Source organism: Anabrus simplex, chromosome 5 (assembly GCF_040414725.1).
Source record: "Anabrus simplex isolate iqAnaSimp1 chromosome 5, ASM4041472v1, whole genome shotgun sequence".
In the NCBI taxonomy this organism is placed as follows: Eukaryota; Metazoa; Arthropoda; class Insecta; order Orthoptera; family Tettigoniidae; genus Anabrus; species Anabrus simplex.
This window is the reverse complement of record NC_090269.1, coordinates 117,699,257-117,721,807: the sequence shown is the minus strand read 5'-3', so window position 1 is coordinate 117,721,807 and position 22,551 is coordinate 117,699,257. Positions and strand designations below refer to the sequence as shown.

At 38.4% G+C, this 22,551-nt stretch overlaps 1 protein-coding gene across 5 annotated transcripts in view; it reads left to right on the top strand.

Moving 5' to 3' along the window:
* LOC136873833 (EF-hand calcium-binding domain-containing protein 14) overlaps positions 1–22,551 on the top strand; it is a 296,070-nt gene that overhangs the window by 254,398 nt on the left and 19,121 nt on the right. For all 5 annotated transcript variants that reach the window (XM_067147100.2, XM_068227581.1, XM_067147098.2 and 2 more), the window contains exons 3-5: positions 44–180; positions 17,705–17,926; positions 20,696–20,875. In XM_067147100.2, the coding sequence (XP_067003201.1) occupies positions 44–180; positions 17,705–17,926; positions 20,696–20,875 (539 nt within the window). The remainder of the gene's footprint in view (positions 1–43; positions 181–17,704; positions 17,927–20,695; positions 20,876–22,551) is intronic.

Here is a 22,551-nt window from a genome sequence, read left to right as displayed (position 1 = left end):
GTTTGGGTAGACTTAAAACCTATGGTTATTTGAATTGTTTCAGTTGTGGCCGGAAACCAAGATGTTCCTGAAGCTCTACAAAAGTGCCATTCCTTGTCGAGAGATCTCCAACAAAATCAAACAGCTTTATTTAATCATCTGGAAGCCCTTACCTTGCAGTTGAGAAATTTTAGTGCTCAGGTAAGTTTTCGTTACTCGTGTGTTTTCAAATAATCAGTGTTATTTTTAATGTAAAGCTGCTTAGGATACAACATTAGTCCTGTATGAAAATCGGAAACGATGAAAAACCATCTTCAGCGCTGCCGACCATGGGATTCGAACCCACTATCTCCCGAATGCAAGCTGATAGCTAAGGGATCCAAACCCCGCAGCCACTTGCTCGGTAAAATAAACTTTTCTGAACATTCTATTAAAAAGTTCGTGCTGATATCAAGAAATAAACACAATAAGATTTGAGGACTAACCAGAAGTCAACTGAGCCTATGTCGTGAGGAATTAAACTATTCCATCAGTCGACATGTAAACTTCGTATATTATTCTTAAACATTGTCTGCATCATTCTCCGCCTAGAATGGACAGGGTTTTGTATGTGTTTCTACTCACTTCCCTTGAAACAAATCATTTTCTGTTGTCTGTTTTAAAATGCCCCATTTAAATTTTGAGACTGTGGGAAAATGAAAGAGATTCAGAAATCACTTTAATAAAAAAATAAATAAATAGAATATACAGGAGATGGGTGTCTTATTCAGGTTAAAATGTTCTTTGACTAAGATTTTCAGTTCTGTGTTATTGCCTTTAAGAATTTTAAGGTAATACAAATCAGAAATGAACAATAGTAACGTTCCTAACACTCAGACATTGTCCATCTCCATAACACAATGGTTTTAACACAATTAGCTGCTATGCCCGAAGGTCTGGCTTTGATTCTCAGTCCTGGCCGTACTTGAGGAACGTTGTTTGTATGACGTATTTACGCTCTCCTGCAGGATTATGTACTTAAAGTTAATTTTCCTTTACACATGGGCATGGGAAAATGAACACAACGAACATTGTTGTGATGGACTGCATATCCGTATGTGGCTGGGAGGCGTGACCAGTCTTATAATAGACAAGAGCAGCATTTTCAGATACGTGTTATTATAGAACGAGGCCGTCGATATGCATTCGCTCGATTGTCTTTCGAGTGCATCAGTGGTTACCGATTATGGGTTCATAAAAGGCCGTACTCGGAGGGGATTACTGGGGATTAAACCCTCGCCCTCGAAATAGAAATGAACTTGACAAATTTAAACTGCACATACGGGTTTTGAAACCCACTAAAATTAAAACTATTATGAAAACAAGCATTTGAAAAATAAAGTAATGGAATTAAACCTACCTATAAAAAGTAGCACCACCTTTTAATGTTTCTCAATGAATATAGTTAACGAATTTACTGAAAACAAATGGAAATTTTCATTTTGGAGAGATATGCGGATTGTTTAGTGTCCTTAATAAATTTTGTGCCATCTATTTATTTTCTCTCCAGATCAAGTTATTAATTCTAAAATGTTTTTGCTTGGGTGTTGTATCAGCATCATATAAATAGAGGAAATAGAAAACATAAAATATGTAGTCTTAATATTATAAGTACCGGTATTCAATTACATCTGAATGGTTATAAGCCTAAATATTTATGATAACATTTGTCTTCACTTTTTGACACATTTGTAAATAATAATAATAATAATAATAATAATAATAATAATAATAATAATAATAATAATAAAAGAGAGAGAAGATCTTGTTACGAACAGATTTTCAACCTGAAATCTATAATTCGACACAGATTAATAAACTCTAAAGACATAGTTGTAACATTTATTGACTTTAAAAAAGCTTTTGACTCTGTTGATAGGGAAACCCTAGATAAAGTAATCCGTGAATTTGGAGTTAAAACTAAATTGGAAAACCTAATTCGTGAAACCCTCACAGACATTATCTCGAAAGTAAAATTTATGGATGAAATATCTCGACCTTTCAGAATAAATACAGGTGTCAGGCAGGGCGATGGTTTATCCCCACTCCTTTTCAACTGTCATGGAGAAAATAGTAAGAATTTGGAATGAAAAACTGAAAGAATCCAAAATTTTGCCACTCGTGCTGGGGAAAAGAACAAAGGTGTTGCAATAAATTGCCTAGCATTTGCAAATGACTTTGCCATACTTTCAGAAAGCCTTACAGATGCAGCAATGCAAGTCAGTCTCCTCGAAAAGACAGCCAACATGACAGGCTTGAGAATCTCTGCCGAGAAAACAAAGTTTTTGACGAATATAAAAAATGCCCCGAAGTTTTTAGTAACAGATATTGGTCAAACAGAAAAAGTAAAGAAATTCAAATATTTGGGTGAGACAATTCAAGAAAATGATTTAGGAAAATCTGCTATAGAGGAGAGGATACGAAAGATAGAAAGAGCTTACGGTATAACTAAGAATACTTACAACAAAAAGTGATCAACAAAACTTAAAATAAAGCACTAGAACAAAGTAGTGAAACTAGAATGCCTGTATGCCAGCGAATGTCTAGCACTGAACTACAAGCTTGATAAATTAGAAATATTAGAAAGAAGAATTATAAGGAAAATATTAGGTCCTCTAAGAATTGCAGAGTTTTGGAAATTAAGAAGTAACAATGAAATTTACCAGAACATAGAAAACATATCAGAAACAATAATAAAAAGGAGATTGCTATTTCTTGGACACGTTTACAGAATGGATGCCAATAGACTAACTAAACGAATCTTCGAGTACCTTTGGGAAAAGAAATCAACCACCACCTGGATTCAAGAAGTCAAGAACAACATACGAGAAGAAGAATTATTGGAAAGAAAGATTTTTAGGAAGAAAGTCTTACAAATGGAAGGATTCCAAGGGAGGAAGGAAAAGAAAACAAGCACAAAGTGGACTGAAGACAGGAAAAAGAAACACAGTGAAACAATGAAAGAATACTGGAAGAAAAGGAAAGAACAACTAAGAAAGAAGAATTGAAATTGTAACGTGATGCCGGAACGCAATAATAATAATAATAATAATAATAATAATAATAATAATAATAATAATGTTATTTGCTTTACGTCCCACTAACTACTTTTACGGTTTTCGGAGACGCCGAGGTACCGGAATTTAGTCCCGCTGGAGTTCTTTTACGTACCATTAAATCTACCGATACGAGGCTGACATATTTGTGTACCTTCAAATACCACCGGACTGAGCCAGGATCGAACCTGCCAAGTTGGGGTCAGAAGGCCAGCACAACCGTCTGAACCACTCAGCCTGGCAACACATTTGTTATCAGTTGATGAGGACATGTTTCAGATATACTTCCCTGACCTTTCGCCCAGTTGTCAGTGGTCGGCACGTATGTGGATTAAGCCCTATTTTACGGTAGGGTGCCCTTCCTGACGCAACACTGTCTGCGTGCGTGCGTGCGTGCGTGTGTGTGGGGGAGGGATATATCCACTATTGTGTGTTTATATGGTGATTAGTAGTGTACCGAGCTCGATAGCTCAGTCGCTAAGTGCGGTCAGTATCCAGTATTCGGGAGATAATGGGTTCGAATCACACTGTCGGCAGCCCTGGAGATGGTTTTCCGTTATTTCCCATTTTCACACCAGGAAAATGCTGGGGCTGTACCTTACTTAAGGCCACGGCCGCTTCCTTCTCACTCCTAGCCCTTTCCTGTCCCATCGTCGCCGTAAGACCTATCTGTGTCGGTGCGACGTAAAGCATATTGTAAAAAAAAAATATTAGTAGTGTGATATGATCTGTCTAGGTGAAGACATGCATTAAGATGACCAGGCATTCACAAAGACTCAGATCCTTGGCCCGGGCGGAAATCGAACTCGGGGCTATAAATCGAAGGCCGCTACGTTGACCATTCAGCCAAAAAGTGGGCTTTCAAATATATTTAAGAGTCTGAAAGGAAAATTCTTAAGACATTTTCCGTAGCCTGTAGTAAAGACATTTTCCATAGTTCATATAAATTCAAAAATCCGATTCGTTTTGGTAAACAGAATACTCAGGATTTAGTCTGAAATTTGTCGAGTTCCTATTAGACTTCGTCCCGAATAGTTGTCGCGCATTCATGCTTTTAAATGAAAATGAATTTATTTTTAAACAGCTCTTATTGTGATCCCAATAAACATATCTCATTATTTCAACTCTTTCTTTAGAATAATATTGCGTTTACCTGAGTCAACCGATTAGAGCAGGCCAAAAGACTTGCAAAAAGAACCTCCAGGCCAGAGCCACAGAAATCTGAACAAAAACCCAACAGATGTTTGGCACATTTTTCTTAGCATAGGTGCTCGTTTTAGTTATTTTTGTCCCCCTCCCCCCCCTTAAGGGTCGTATTTGCAGTAAATAGATAAATGTAGCACAGTTAGTCTAAAGTCTCACTATCGTATCGTTCTGACTACGAATTAATTGTTAATAGTGATATTTTGATCGTGATCTCGCGAGTTAGTTATTCTAACATCACAACACAGCCGCAAGTTGTATGAAGACGTACAGCATTATGAACTACTGTATATCAGTTACTATAATAAACGATGTTATAATATTTGTTTGAGTTAAATGTTAGTTCATTGGAGTGTGAGAATGAATTGATTCTAAACAGATTATATGTAGCAATATACGTATGCAAGTAGACGTACTTGTCAGGTTCGATCCTGGTTCAGTCCGGTGGTATTTGAAGGCGCTCAAATACGTCAGCCTCGTGTCGGTAGATTCACTGGCATGTAAAAATAACTCTTGCGGGACAAAATTCCGGCACCTCGGTGTTTCCGAAAAACATAAATATGTAGTTAGTTGGACGTAAAACAAATATTATTATATGCGAATAAGCCCATTAACTCTACGCAAAGTACTTAGAGGTGTGCATTTGCCTTTCTTCTTCTTATTATTATTATTATTATTATTATTATTATTATTATTATTATTATTGAGACATAATCAGACATTTAAATTTGGTGCATAGTAATATACATTTACTGATGTATTTGATTGATTTTGTTTCTATGTGAGCAAAAAATGTAATTATTTTCCAGAAGTACATATTAGTGAATATTTGTGCTGAAATCTGAAAAATGATATGAACAAATTGGTAGTTACAAAATTATTTCGAAAGGCACGTACGACAAAACTAAATAAAAAACTTCATGTACACATTTTTTTAACAATTAATTTGACACAGACAGACTTGAAGAATGAAGTGAATGTGATAATACAGAATGAGTCAAAATATGGGAAGTGGTCCCCAGCATTACTCAAATCCAAAAATTATATTTTGTCTATAAGTAACTTTGCAAAGTACAAAATATTATAAAAATTATAAACAACTCTCCAAAAGAGTTAACAAACTGGAAATGACCTGACGACTGACTCAAAACAAGTGATACCTCTCCCAAAATCAGAAGATGAAACACTACACTACACTACAGTCATCCGCCCGGAAGCCCTGTATGCCATGGAATGTCTGTCGATAAATAGAAAACATGCATTATCATTATAGACCGTTATGTCTTTCAGCGTTCAGCTTGATTAAAAAACGGAAGTCAGACAGAGAAGATTTCTCATGAAGATATGAGGCCCGGTACTAAAAGATGGGGAATACGAAATGGAGACAATTTTTGACTGTGCTAGGGAAAGGAGAATAGCTCTCTGTGGACATGTGGCAACATTGTCTCCCAACAGACTGACCAACTGCCTGTTTACCGGCTGGAAAAACATGAAGTATGTACGACATGGCTGAGGGAGATTGATAAGGGTAGAAAAATACTGGGGCTGACAGACATTCAAAAGTGACAGACTGTGAGACAGATCCTGAAGAAAGTTTGTGGTTTTTAGGAAAAACCTCTGAATAAGTAGGGTAATTATACGGGGAGAAGATACGGCAATGCTGCTCAAATATCAAAGCCCCTTGATTGAACAAGCATAGTCCCAAGTAGGTCTCTTCTAAAGAAAGAATTAAGAAACGAATTTGTATGTAGTGTTAAAAAAATTCATTGCTATATAAATGTAAGTTTTAAATTAATGAAATTCACAAATAATATATAAACAAGAACAAACTGTTAAATATGACTCTCAGATGCCACTTTTTAAATGTATATAATCCATTTGTAATATAAGTATAGAGACATATCTTCACATTATCAAGCCGCTAGAAGATTCTTCAAAACTGCATCAAACCTGTAAACATTGTTAATAATTATAAAGAAAAAATGTAAACTGAATTTGTAATTAAATGATAGAAATCTTTGTCTTGTGCTGCTGCATATAAACATTACAGGATGCGCCGCCCACTAGACTGCTATGAATTTACCTTTCCACTTAACAGATTGAGTTGTGAACGATATTACTCCAAAAATATTTTACTTTTTAAAAATCCATTTGAGAGTATAGCGGTGTTATTTGCTCCTATACACACATACATACGCACAAAATCCTAATTTTTCCACCAAAAGAATCTTCGGTAAAGCCTTGGGTTCATAGATGGTTAAAGAAGTCATTATTCTAGAACTATCAGTTCTGCCACAATGCTGCCACAAGAAATCTACCAAAGCCCCTTGTTGTTGTAGAAGCTGGTGGTCAGTTCTTCCCTGATTTTCTTGTTGTTTTCCATTATGTCTTTTATCTGGCACGTGCCTTTGTCCCTTTTGTTCAAAATGTTTGGGGCTCTTGTGGATAGGTCTCTCCAAACCCTTATAGAGGCTTACTTGTGGATAGTACGTCACCACATCAGATGATCAGATACTACATCCTCTCTGTTGCTGAAATGAATTGGACAGTTCTTCATATCAGACTTTAGAACGTCTTATTCCTTTCTGCTGCTGTCTCTAGCTGCATTGTCCATCCTTTGATTAAAAATACATCACTTGCTTTGGAAGATGTGTGTTGGGCTTGCGGACCAACGAGGTCCATTCAGGTTTGATAATCGTGGCTTTGATACTCACCGTTCTGGCTTCTTCCAAGATATCGACAATTATATGCCAGTCCTCGCATTTTACTTTAAATATTCTTCTAATACTAAAGCCTCTGTGGCTCAACCGGCAGCGCGCCGGCCTCTCACCGCTGGGTTCCGTGGTTCAAATCCCGGTCATTCCATGTGAGATTTGTGCTGGACAAAGCGGAGGCGGGACAGGTTTTTCTCCGGGTACTCCGGTTTTCCCTGTCATCTTTCATTCCAGCAACATTCTCCAATATCATTTCATTTCATCTGTCAGTCATTAATCATTGCCCCAGAGGAGTGCGACAGGCTTCGGCAGCCGGCACAATTCCTATCCTCGCCGCATGATGGGGCTTCATTCATTCCATCCCTGACCCGGTCACTGACTGGAAAACAGGTTGTAGGTTTTCATCATCATTCTTCTAATACTAATGTATTGATGTGATTCATGGGCATTAAGAAAGATGGAGGTGAATAAGATCGTTTAAACTGAAATGTTTTGCTGGAGAAGGATGTTGAGAATTTCAGAGACTGGTCACCGCACTTTATAACTCTATCCTAAAAGAGATTAAAATTGAAAGGAGAATCTCAGCATGGATTTGGCTCCATCAACTGAAATACTTTGGCCATGTAATGAGGAGAGAACCAGAAAATATGGAAATGTGAAATATCATTCAGTGCAAAACCAAGGGACAAAGGTCATGAGGAAGTGCCTCATGAAGGTGGATTATCCAAATTAGAGATGCATGTGGAAGAACAAAGCATGATCTAATAAAGCAATTCAGTAACAGGGAATCAAGGAAAAAAATTATCTCTGGTGTCTTCACACTTACCACCACACCTATAAGAAGTCAGGATTGAAGAGAGAGATTCTTCTAATACCAGTATAGACATTTTGAGTGTCTTCTGCATGTATTCCAAGTTTTGCATCCATAAGTAGGTGCTGACGTTGTAAACATATATCTTGATCTTGACACTGAGGTCATTTTTTTTTTTTTTTTCGAAGATCCTTTTAAGGAGACTACCAAATTTTGCAGTAGCGCATTTGAGGTGTGTTTCGACACCTATCTGTCCAATTGTTGAGACAGTATCATTAGAGTAAGGATAGTAGGCTATGTGATATTCTGTAGGATCTTCCCATTAATTGTGATGGAGTTTTTATGCAGGTTGATAAAGAAATTGTGTTTTGTTAATGTTAAGTTCTAATCCAATTCTTGAATGTACTTGGTTAAATGTACTGCACTCAGTACAACTTCTTAGATACCGGGAACTCTGCCATGACAACCTGCCCCGTTTTTCCCCCTAGTCATCAAATTAATTCTAATGATCTTCTTCTGCGTAGTGTTGTCCTGCAATTGCACAGTCCGCTCTTCAAGTGCTTAAACACCATTTTGCCCGTCGTGAATGTCGTTTGGCCTCAAGTCAATGGCCCTCATATCCTCTTGTACAGAATCTAGCCAGTGCTTTTTTGGTGGACGGACACCGTTGACGTCACAATGGAAGGCGAGGTTGGCGGCTGTGCCAGATGGTGCACATAGAACATGGCCATGCCATCGGAGCCGTCCTTCCCGCATTCCATCCACAACTGGCTCAATGTCCATTTTCTGACGAATTGTGTCATACCTGATGTAGTGGATTAAGGTGATACCGTCAATCAGCGGAGCATTTGTATTTTCATGGCACGAAATTGGCACCCGGTGCTTTTGTTGCACGGTCGGCATTCAGCACCATATAGTGCAACTGGGTGTACTGTGACTCATTAATTCTAATGACACAAGTATATAACTTCATTGAGAGCTAGTGGTCAGCATTTGTATGATATCCATGCTAATTATGATTACTTATTGACCAGCGTTGAGAAAAGTACTGTAGCAGCGTTTGCATGGAGTTTGTAACAAACAAACTAGTAACTTGGTTTACATCGAATCACAGACGTGACTTTTCATTTTGGAAAGTCCGCATGAATTGAGCGGAATTGACCACTTTGGTGAGGAAGATAGAAGGGCCCCTGTTTCTGTGCAAAGATACCAGAATATCGTAGGTTATCAGGTATGCCCACATATAGGGTGTCCTCAAAACTAATCGGGCAGGGGGAGGGGGTGGGTACACCTCAAAACACATGAACAAAAGACCTACAATCAATCGTTAACGACTTACAGACTTTTCGACTTTGTATGATAAGCATTAGTAACAGCCTTACCTGGCACATCCCACATCAAGTAGCTGTTGCCATGTTAGTGTGCCAGCAGGGATACTGCATTCTAATACGAAGAGTGCTCAAAATGTCCACCGCACCACACTTGAACACGTAACCTCATTGATGGTCGGACACATTCAAACCCTCCAGGCATTGCACATATTCCATTGCAACCTTGTTCCATGCGCTAACGAAGTACTGCAGTGTCCGTAATAGTGTACCTGACTCCAAATATAATCCTAAATACAAACTCTCCCCATTCTAGCTAATAAGTAAAACAGGCATAGCTCGTAAATGATCGACGATAGCAACTTCTTGTCGCTTTTGGGGCGTACACCCATCCCCTGATTACTTCCTGTTTGTTTGGGAACACTTTGTATACACATGTTTACAGATCTGTTATCAGAGCTGTCCGTTGTCAGTAAAATTAATCATCAACAGTAACCGCTGTTAGTATCATTATTCAAACAGTCTGAGTTTGTCTAAAATTGGGCAAGCTGCTGGGAACATTCTACAAGAATGGTATCCATACAAACATGATTGTGTCACATAATTCCTGGAGAGTGTATAACTAGCAGTGAGCAGCCCGCACCAGCTCAAGAAAAGGATATCTAGGATGAAAGTTCTTGCAGATAATCAAAAGATTAGAGTGAGGTTGCTGTGCAAGTGGATGATATAATTATTCCTTGGTTCAAATTAGTCATTGGAGTAGAACCAGGCTATAACCTTCCATTGCTATTAAAGCTATCTTTATTAAGTTACTGGCAAATGTACCCGTGCTTCGCTACGGTATTCTACATTGTATACGGATATCGAAGTAAATTACTGTACATGCAGTGAATTTTTTTATTTTTTTAAAAATGGCATGTCTCCTAGCGTTATCCGAGAAACAGCATGGGGAGGTCCCCATACGCTGTTTCCAATGTAAACTGTGAATTGCGGAGTTGTGATGATAACGGCAGACTCGCTTGCCTACTGCCATTCACAATGGAGTTGGGAAGTTCACATTATAATAGCAGGCCCCATTGCCTAATGCGGGGTCACAATAGATTTGGAAAGTTTTCGTTACAATCGCAGGCCCCCTTTTCTACTTCTAGACAGATTACAGTTGAGGAGTTTTTATTATAATGACGGGCAACTTCTCTACTGCCAGTCAAAATTGAGTTGTGCTGTTATCATTATAATGATAGGCCCCTTTTCCTATTGCCAGCCAGCTTCCTGCCAGTCACACCGAGTTGATGAGTTTCCATTAAAGTAGTAGGACACTGTGCCCAATGCCAGTCACATTTTATATGGGTACATTCGTTCATAATGGCGGGCACCCTTGCCCACAGCCAAACACAATCGGGTAGAGGAGTTTTGAACAAAATTGCATGCCCCCTTGCCTTGTGCTAGTGAAATTGAGAAGGGAATTATTCTTTACTATGGTGGGCCCTCCTTACGACTGCCACTTATACAGGAGTCGGAAAAGGACTCCATACCTACCGCCAGTCAAAGTCGATGTGGGGAGTACTGATTACAATAACTGACACACCGTTTATTGATCGCTACGAATCAACATCAATATATATATCGACATACAAAAGTATATACATGTTTAAAATATTTCAGACCTTCATTTACAGATTAACTGCTGCTAAACGGTACGTCATATCGACAAACGGATTGTACCATAAGACGCCGTGTTTAGTGGTCTAAATGGCTGGTCCTATGATATTTTCTCGTTTCTCATTTATTTGTGGGTCATATTGAGTAAGAAGCGGTGAATAGGGTGAAATTTGGGTAAGATTGTCTCACAATGCATTACTTTTCGGATAATTAATGTGACAGCTACAAACATAGCATTTGGCTCACATATGGCTACTGTGGGGGCCAATGATCATGTAGAATTTGATGATTCTATCTTTCCTATAAGTGATTCAAAGTATGAATTATGCGCGTAAAAAGTGCAAAATTTACTTACAATTGAGAAATAGAGACAAATCTAACATATAAGGGATAGAGATACGACAAAATGTCAGGATCAAAGTTGTAGATCACTCCAATTAGAACTGAGATTGTGCCATCCGTTTTGTGATAGCACTTACCGTTTACCACGAACTATCTCGAAAAGAAGGTCTGCACCGTCATTAGAATTGCCTCGATATTTCGATATTCTTTGGGGATAAAAAGTTAAAAATTTAAAGATCTTGGAAGTTTTCCGTTGGTTACAGCCTAAAATGAATAATTTTGCCAAATTTCAATTTTCTAGCTCGTCTGGCAGATTGTAGGGGGGGGGGGGGGGGTAAAAATGAGGACTTTCGGGAAATTAAAGCTAAAAAATATGCAGATGATCATTATTACCCTTTAAACGGATAGCTGTACGAAAATTTTGCCAAAATAGTCAATGTAAAGGCACAAAGTCGTTACAATTTTATTTGTATATAGTAGGCAGATAAGGGATCTGCTCCACTCCACGTACAACTCCTTTTGGGCTATGTTCACTAGACTTAGCCTGAAAAACCAACTGTTCTTGATATCTCTCTTATTAATCCCACGAGGAAAAAGTTTTAGAAATTGATTTCCATTAAGGATGGTAGATTTTCATTAATTTTGGATGTGCATATTTTGCGGGAGTGCAATATCATGGTTTCGGTTTCGGATAAACCCCTAGCAAATTGAGGTATTTAGAAATAATATTGGACCTAAAACCTACCCAACGACAGGTAGATTCTAAATATCAAGTTTGGTAGAAATATATCCAGTAGTTTTCAAGTTATAAGAACACAGACAGACAGGCAGACAAGCCAAAAATTATGCAGGTGGTCATTATTACACCTGAAACGGATAACTATAGGGATGCTTTGCCAAAATAGTCAATGTACAGACACACGGTCATTATGATTTTATTTATATAGTGTAGATTTGATTACGTGGTACATTTGCCTAGAGATGGATACTGCAGAGAATATTGAGTATGCTATGATGGAGAATTGAACTGAATTGAATTGACAGCTGCTCCTTGGTAATTGTGCTCTACTCTTCTTCATCTTCATCATCATCTTCTTCTTCTTCTTCTTCTTCTTCTTCTTCTTCTTATTATTATTATTATTATTATTATTATTATTATTATTATGATTATTATTATTATTCTGCTGCTGTGGCTGCATCTCCCACACTCTTGTGGGGTCATGGTTGTGACCTGTGTCGTACATGTAGACTTGGCCCTGTGGTATGGCTGGATTCAGGTACATTCAGGCAAACGGGGTGGTCTAGGGAGCGGTGATAAGGGTACAGGGATCTGGAAGCCAAGTAGCGATGACATAAAAATGTTAGTGCTGAACTGTAGAAGTACTGTAAAGAAAGGACTAGAATTAAGTAATTTAATAGATATATATTTACCAGATATTGTAACAGGAGTTGAATTGTGGCTGAGAAATTATATAATGGATGCAGAAATTTTATCACGGAACTGGAATATGTAATACCAATATAATGGTCCGTTATTGGACATTATAAATTTTCCAGCTAACTCATTCTTGGTTGCCTGCGTTTCGCCCTCATGTGCTAAGTTGGGCTCATCGGTTGGTACTTAGCACACCTACCAAGACGCAAGGCTAGTGCATACCGTGGAGGCCACTGCATAGGCTACTTGAAGCCACCAGCAGTGCCAATGCACTATGAGAGACTATGTCTCACTTCCAAAAATTGATGCCTGCCTAGCCATCAGATGATATAGATGTTGATTCCCATAGGAAACATGAAATATTTGTCCTGAATGAGTAAATTTATAATACCATTATAATGGTCCGTTATTGGACATTATAAGTTTTCCAGCTAACTCATTCTTGGTTGCCTGCGTTTTGCCCTTGTGTGCTAAGTTGGGCTCCTCAGTTGGTACTTAGTACACCTACCAAGACACAAGGCTAGTGCATACCATGGAGGCCACTACATAGGCTACTTGAAGCCACCAACACTATGAGAGACTATGTCTTGCGTCTTGTTAGGTGTGCTAAGTACCAACTGATAAGCCCAACTTAGCACACGAGGGCGAAACGCAGGCAACCAAGAATGAGTTAGCTGGAAAATTTATAATGTCCAATAACGGACCATTATATTGGTATTATAAATTTACTCATTCAGGACAAATATTTCATGTTTCCTATGGGAATCAACATCTATATCAACTGGAGTATGTGTCGCAGAGATAAGATAGGAATGGTAGGAGGAGGAGTATTCATTCTGTTGAAAGGATAATTTGTAAGCAACGAAAAAGTTAAAGATGACAAACATGAAATTCTAGATGTAAGTCTCATCTCTAAAGATAATAGGCAACTTGATATTTTTAGAGTGTACAGATGGGGAAGGGTAGCGCAGATGCTGATACAGAATTAGTTGATAAGATAATCCGCTATGTGGGAAGCGATACGGAAAGGAACTTGAAGGTAGTGGGTGATCTCAATTTACCAAATATCAATTGGGAAGGAAATAGAATGACAGAAAGCATGACCAACAAATGACAATTAAGTTGGTATGGGAAGGACAGCTGATTCAGAAAGTGATGGAACCAACTAGAGGGAAGTATATAATGGATGTGGTGCTGGTGAAACCAGATGAGCTCTATAGAGAAACCGAAGTAGATGGTATTAGTGATCACGAGCTATTTTTGTCATAGTTAAAAATAAATGTGATAGAAAGGAAAGTCTTAAAAGTACGACTATGATGCAGTGCCATACAGCTGATAAAACTGGCAACAGGCATGTGGGAGTTTTTGAAGCGTATGATTGGTGGAAAATGGTAAATAAAAATGTAAACAGACTCTGGGATGGGTTTAAAGCAATTGTTGAAGAATGTGAAAAGAGGTTTGTACCTTTAAAGGTGGTAACAAATGGTAAAGACCCACTATATTATAACACAGGAAAAAAGTGACTTAGGAGATGCAAGTTGGAAAGAAATAGTTAGAAATGGCTGTGGAAGTAAGGAGAAATTGAAGGGTCTTTCTAGGAAATCGAATCTAGCAAAGAAGTTAGCTAAGGTTAACATGATAGCAACCATAATTGGCAGTCATACAAATTTTAATGAAAAATGGAAGGGTTTTTATAGGTACTTTAAGGCAGAAACAGGTTCCAAGGACATTCCAGGAATCATTAATGAACAAGGGGATTGTGTATGTGAGGATCTTCAAAAGGCAGAAGTATTCGATCGGCAGTATATAAAGATTGTTGGTTACAAGAATAATGTCCAGATAGAGGGGTGACTAATACTAAAGAAGTTTTAAAATTTACCTATGATAATGATAACATTTACAATAAGATACAAAAGTTGAAAACTAGAAAAGCAGCTGGAATTGATGTATTAAGACGATGGGTCGATTATTTGCATGAGGGAGCTATACCAAATGAATGGAGAGTCGCTATAGTAGCCCCTGTGTATAAAGGAAAGGGTGATAGATATAAAGCTGAAAATTACAGGCCAATCAGTTTGACGTGCACTGCATGTAAGCTTTCGGAAAGCATTCTTTCCGATTATATAATTATACATGTTTACAAAATTAATAACTGGTTCGATAGAAGGCAGTTCGTGTTTAGAAAAGGTTATTCCACTGAAGCTGAACTTGTAGGATTCCAGCAAGATGTAACAGATATCTTGGATTCAGGAGGTCAAATGGACTGTATTGCGATTGACCTATCTAAGGCATTTGATAGGGAGATCATGGGAATCTACTGGCAAAAATGAGTGCAATTGGACTAGACAAAAGAGGGACTGAATGAGTGGCTATATTTCTAGAAAATAGACTTCAGGGAATTAGAGTAGGCAAAGATTTATCTGACCCTGCAATAATTAAGAGGGGAATTCCTCAAGGCAGTATTATTGTACCTTTATGTTTTCTTATATGTATAAATGATATGAGTAAAGAAGTATATCAGAGATGAGGCTATTTGTGGATGATGTTATTCTGTATAGAGTAATAAATAAGTTACAAGATTGTGAGAAACTGCAAAATGACCTCCATAATGTTGTGAGATGGACAGTAGGCAATGGTATGATGAAAAACGGGGTGAAAAGTCAGGTTGTGAGTTTCACAATTAGGAAAAGTCTTCTCAGTTTTAATTATTGTGCTGATGGGGTGAAAGTTTTTTTTTTTGACAATTGGCTTTACGTCGGGCCGACGATGGGATAGGAAAGGGCTAGGAGTGGTAAGGAAGCAGCCATGGCCTTAATTAAGGTACAGCATTTGCCTGGTGTGAAAATGGGAAACCACGGAAAACCATCTTCAGGGCTGCCAACAGTGGGGTTAGAACCCACTATCTCCCGGATGCAAATTCACAGCTGCTCACCCCTAAGAAAGTTCTTTTGGGGATCATTGTAAGTACCGAGATGTTAATATAAGGAAAGATCTTCAATGGGGTAATCACAAAAATGGGATTGTAAATAAAAGGCACAGATGTCTGCTCATAGTTATGAGGGTGTTTTGGGGTTGTAGTAAGGATGTAAAGTAGAGGGCATATAAGTCTTTGGTAAGACCCCAACTAGAGTATGTTTCCAGTGTATGGGACCCTCTGGGAATCAACATCTTTGGCATCTGATGACCAGGCAGACATCTATTTTTGGAAATGAGACAAAGTCTCTCATGGTGCATTGGCACTGCCGGTGGCTCAAATTAGCCTGCGCAGTGGCCTCCACAGTATGCACCAGCCATGCGTCTTGGTGGGTGTGCTATTTACCAACTGATGAGCCCAATTTAGCACACTGGGGCAAAACACTGGCAACCAGGAACGAGTTAGCTGGAAAATTCATATTGTCTAGTAAGTGGTATGTTCCGAGCTGTCAGTAGAGAGATGGCGTGGAATGACATTAGTAGACGAATAAGTTTGAGTGGTGTCTTTAAAAGTAGGAAAGATCACAGTATGAAGATAAAGTTGGAATTCAGGAGGACAAATTGGGAAGGAGAGTTAGGGATTGGAATAACTTACCAATGGAGATGGTCAATGAATTTCCAATTTCTTGGGAATCATTTAAGAAAAGACTAGGAAAACAACAGATAGGGAATCTGCCACCTGGATGACTGCCCTAAATGCAGATCAGTAGTGATTGAATGGATGTCCTTCCTGACACCAGTCTTATGTGGAGGGATGTATTCACTATTGCGTGTTTCTGTGTTGGTTGCCCAATTGTACTTCCTCTTATAACAGTAACCACCGTCGATGCTGCCGCCGCCGCCGCCACCACCACGACATATTGGGAATCCAATCCCTAAGCTAGAGGAATTAACAGAATGCAACAAAAATCCTCAACCTGGCCAGGAATAAAAATGCATCCCCGCTGGATCGAAGACCACAATGCTGACCACTGAGCCAAGAAGCCAAACTGTTATATTCTACACTGTGCATTGTAATTAAGCACCATGAAGGATATTTCTAGAATAGAATAGAATAATTTTTATTGTCGTTAGGCAACTGGCAGTTGCAATGGACAGAGTCATAGCTGCATACTTATAAAATATTTCAAGTATCTCATTAAGCACAGAAAATAAATACAACTATATACACAAAAGTTAAAATAAACATAACACTATTCGTCCAAGAGAGTGATAAATAACTACTAATTTACCAACTTGTTAGGATAGCGTTGGCCTTTATGACCCCCCTTGAAACAGTGTTATTTTTTCTTCAAATTCAGATAATGAGTAGAAGCTATAGAACCAATTTTAAGGGTTCTTTTGAAGTTACATAGGGACATATCCTTTACTTGGGCAGGTAGTTTGTTGAATAATTTAATGCCATTATAGCTATAGTTTTCTTGTGTTTTTCTCAGCCTAACATGTGGTAAATCTATGTACATTGCTGCGAGTTGTTAGGTCGAAGAGATTTTCTCTAGTATTGAATATACTGTGATAAATGTATAGTGAGGGAAGAGTCATAATTGCAAGGTCTTGAAACATAGGTGTACAAGATTCCCTTGTCGCATTACCTTTAATACATCTTATTGCCTTCTTTTGCCACTTGAACACATCTTGAGTCCCTGTTGAGTTACCCCATAACATGGTATCATATGATAAGTGTGAATGAAAGAAGGCACAGTATGCACTCATCATTTGACTACTACTAACTGATCCTTTAAGTCTGCAAAGCAAAAATATCACTCTAGGCAGTTTTGTACATAACTTTTATGTGTGTGTTCCAAGTTAATTTACAATCCAGATACAATCCCAATAATTTGACAGAATTGTGATTACCCAGACCTGAATTAATTAAATGTAGATCACTTCTGTCTTGTTATTATTTAGGATTGCAATGCCGTGTAGAGTAAAGGGCACTGTATCAGATGTGTAAATGATTTGTACGTCAAATTTCACTAATGAAAGTCATAGAAACAAGGAGTCATTCATGTGTTTATGTTGTTTACTAGTTACATCTCTGATTTGCATAATTTTGTTGGCATATATCCTGTTTCTCAGCCTATATTATGGCTTTTATTTTTATGATAATAGAATTATATTAGGATGAAACCTGATGTAATAATTCTTGCCTGTATGTTGTATAGCTGACAGTTGTGCAGTATGGACTTCGTGACATGGAGGAGCGACTTAAAGCTGCCCCAGAACTTGTTAATATGCCCCGTGATTTGCACGCCTTGTCCAGCAGTGTGGCATCCTTCGGCAGTCAGATTGGAGATTTGAATGCCACTGTTTCTGCCCTCAAAGCTCAAAATAATCAGCTCCAGGAGACTTCCAAGAGTTTGGTCCAGAACATCACAAGTGTAAAAGTATGTTTTAAAAGAAACTCTGTATTTTATTTAGTGTTTGAGTAATGGAAAGGAACAAACAAGTGACAGTTCAAGTCATATATAGAACGATTGTAACTTCTTTCTGTATACTACTTCTTTAGTATTTGCATACAAGCTTCTCAATATTGATTAATTATATTATAAATCTAATGTGTATTGTTTACTTTCTGTAGATGGTTAGTAGTTTGTTACAGAGCAAGTCATCTCCATGGTCTTCATTTTCCCCTTATCTATTCTATTCGGTTTCGTTACAACCCCAGTGGATCACGAGTGACTTGTTCGGCACGTCTTCTTTTTTCCCAATACCTCTTCATTCTCTCACTCCTCCTCTTTCTCTCTGCTTCCATGATCTGAATCTGGATCCTGGTGTCTATCCATTTGTGACCTTCCACGAGCTTTCTGTATTTGGACCTATCTTGTACTGTCATCAGTGGATATTTTTCCTTTATGCCAATAGTCTCCCAGTCTTCTCCGACTTCCTTCATCCACTTATTTCCAGTTAAGCAGGTTGCATTCCATGTCTTCGTCAGCCTACTGTCATCCACCCTCATGTGATGTCCAACGAATCCTAACCTTCTCTTTCTTATCACACTTGAGATTGGTTCTATACTCTCATACAGTTCCTGCCTTCATCTGTGTACCCAGATTTCATCTTGCGTTTTGGTGCCCCATATATGTCTCAAGATTCTTCTTTCCTCCTTCTCCAATTGTATGCATGCTCTCTTGCCTAACGTCAGCGTTTCAGTTGCATATAATGCAGCATTCCTGACGGTTATCATGTAGTGTTGCAGTTTGACGTTCCTTGAGAGGTTCTTCTTTCCATATGTAGTCATGGCTGCATATTGAAGTTTCAGCAGCAGTTGAGCTCTGTCTGTGGTACTTCTGTTGCTTTGTACTTTATCCGTAATGTTCTCACCTAGATACCGGAAGCTGTCGACTCTCTCTAGCACTTGGCCTTTTACATTCCAATCGGTCTTCGTATTCAGTACCTTCATCCTGTAGGCTATTTTTAGACCAACCTTTGCTGCAGTCTCGGCTAGACTTGCTAGTGCCAACTTCGTGTCTTCTTCCTTCTCATGTAACAATACCATATCATCTGCGAAGGCAAGGCAATCATTATAACATTGTGTTTGATCTTATATCCAGTCTGTACACCTTCAATTCCCATGGTTCTATTCAACTGTCTCCACTGCTTCACCACTTCATCCAAAACTAGGTTAAATAATATTGGCAACAGACCATCCCCTTGTCAGACTCCTGTCTTAATTTCGAAGTTGTCTGACAACATACTCCAGTATCTTACTCTGGCAGTTGTAGCCTCCAATGTTTCCCCCACCAATGCATATGTCATAGAATCCAATCCTCTGTCGCGTAGGATGTTCAGTAGTATGTCCCTGTCTATCGAGTCATAGGCTTTTGCGAAGTCTACAAATGTCAATATTGTGTCCTTTCCTTTCCTGTGTCTGTGTTCTATGGTTCTCTTGGGTCCGAAGATCTGTTCTACGCAGTTTCTCCCTTTCTGGAAACCAGCCTGGTATTCTCCTATGGTCAATTCAAGCTGTGCTTTTACTCTATTCAGCAATAGTCTCCAGAGTATCTTGTACCCAATGTTTAGCAGTAAGATACCTCTGTAGTTATCCAGTATTCTTTTGTCTCCTTTCTTATGTACTGGTACAATTATTTCCCCTTATCATTCACACTTTAGTTCACTTTTATAATTTAACCATCCTTATAAACAAAAATTAAGATGACTTCTTTATGTAACATCATCAGCATAACTGGCATATACCTTATAATGAGAGTTTCAACTGGTGAAGTTTATATTAGTATCAGTCTTATCATTCACTGTTTAAGCAACTTTTAATTTTTAAAAATATATATAAACTGCAGAAATTTACATCAGGAAGGAGAGCTGTGTATTAATATTCTGATATAAGAAACTCTTGATTATTATTTCTTGATCAAAATAAACTGTAGCCTTGAAAAAATGAGTCTTGTCTTCTGGATGCTGTCGTCTTCTCCTTCTCCTCTTTGGGTTACTCATAACTAGGCAGTAAGTCAAGTAAATGGAATTTGATTTCAGTCATACTTGTTAATTGGGGCGGCTTGTATGCAACAATTACCAGGAGTTTCTGTTGGTTCGTAATGATTTCAACAAACATGAACTCTGATGTAGCTGCATGTCACTTTCTTTTAATAGAATAGAACTACTGTACACAAGTTTATTGGCAAAATGTATATTGAACAAATGCATATTAAAGAGCAAGACGAAAATCATAGCATGGGATGAAGTATACAAAGTATGACGCTGATTCTTTCATGCGGGAGGTCATTCAGTTTTTGTGTCAGGAATTGTATTTTGCATATTGTGCAGAAACCACAGTTGAAGATTTAGATTCTGTAGAGATTTGCTGCTAGACATTCATAAACTATATTAAGAGTGTTGATGGGGTAAATTTTGGAACCTGATTTTGTAACTTTACAGGCTGTATTGTGTAAATACTGTGTTTTCCTATGTTAAGAAAGTCTTGCTGGTTCTAGCACAATTTTTCACCAACACCTAGTTCTTCTATTTTTGTTAACACTTGGTTTTCTCATTCTTGAGTCTAAGAAAACTATCTCCACTCTCACCTCCCTGAATATACACAAATGAACTTCAGGACCAAAGGAATCTGCCACAATAGAATATACTGTATGAGTGAGCTTCATGAATAAATATTTATCACATTTTTCTTTCCCTGTTTTCAGCAATCAGTGAGTCAGTTACTGACAGTTTCTCAACAACCTCAGGATGCTTCAAAACAGAAAGATGATGAGAAGGAAGCCATGCTGGCCATAATGGCTCACATATCACAAAACATCTCGTTAGTAAATGACACTCTTACAAAGAAGTTACAGTGGGTTTCAGATGATCAAAAAACAGATCATGTAAGTATACTGTTCCCTCAGCAACATTCAGTGTTGGCTAGTAAGAGTTAAAATAATAACATGAGCCTTTTTAATCATAATAGAATTCCAAATTAATTTAAGTGGTTGATCAAATCAAACAGTAGTAAGAAAACACTCATTACATAAAAGAGAACCAAATAAACAGTAAACATTTTCATTGTTGTAAGATACATAATATTTCAACAGTCATGTCATTGGTCTGATGTGTTCAGTGTTGTTTGTGACATTAAAAATTTGACAAGGCATAAGGAAGATCTGTATGTGATTATCTTCATATTGGTCCTTATTGGTATAACTATAATTACAGTAGATGTAAGGATTCCACCTAATCGATACATATTTATTAATATGTGACTATTCATACAGAGGGGTCCATAAAAATTCAGGCACTCTTTGATAGTTAATATCTGTAGAACAAAATGACATATCATTGCAATTCTTGCATAGTAGCATAGTCCATTGTTTTCTCAACAGATGTTGGTCACGTGAATGGCACAACAATCTTGGCACGCGTTTTCCAGCAGATGGCAGTGCAGCAATGATTGAAGTAAAATTGTCGTTTGAGCAACGTAAGGCCAGTACTGAAGTGGTACTGGAAGTACGAAAACATGATGGAGGTACAGTGGCAGTGGTTTAATGTGTACGGAACTCGGCCACCAACGCGTACAATAATTTATCGTATTCAGGATAAATTTGAAGCAGACTGTACTGTTCAGAATGTGCAAAAGAAAAGGTCTGGCCGACCAAAAACATCAAGTCCAGCTTCCAGCGCTGCTGTGTTGCAACATTTTACTAGGTCACCTCAAAAATCTGTGAATCAGGGTGCACGTGAAAGCGGGCTAAGCCGATCAACCGTACGGCGAATTCTGAAGGCTGCAAAGTGGAAAGTGTTCATTTCAAGATCTTTGCACACTATGAACGAGGACAACCCGGATCGAAGGATAGAGTACTGCGAGTGGTTTGAAGGCATGCTTCACAAGGATGAACGGTTTGCAGGGATGGTTATCTGGTCTGACGAAGCGCAATTCGATCTGAACGGTACTTTAAACCTCCACAGCTGCGTGTACTGGGCTCCTGAAAATCCTCACGCTCATGTGGACAAACATCTTAATCTACCCAGTGTTAATGTGTGATGTGGTCTGTCATCATGCGGTTTGATTGGCCCATTCTTCTTTGAAGGTACCGTAACTGGTGAGGTATATCTTCATATGCTGCAAACGTCTATTTTACCTGCCATCCGAGAGGTATTTGGAAATGAAAGGTTTCTCCTACAACAAGATGATGCTCTGCCTCACTACCACAGAGATGTCAGAGCCTACTTGGATGAAAATCTACCTGGTCGATGGATAGGTCGAAGAGGAGCTGTTGAGTATCCATCATGGTCTCCAGACCTTACACCTCTTAACTTGACTTCTGCCCATGGGGGGGGCCTTGAAAAATGAAGTTTTCGACAGAAGCCAACTACAATGAACGAACTATGAGAAACCATTCAGGCGTCCTGTACGGCTATCACACCAGCAACACTGACAGCCGTAGTTTGGTCAGCAGTTCAACGGCATCGACATTGTTTGGCTGCCAATGGGGGTCACTTTGAACACATAAAATAACCTTCCCCTGGTGCAAGAATTGTAACTGTACATCATTTTGTTCCAGTA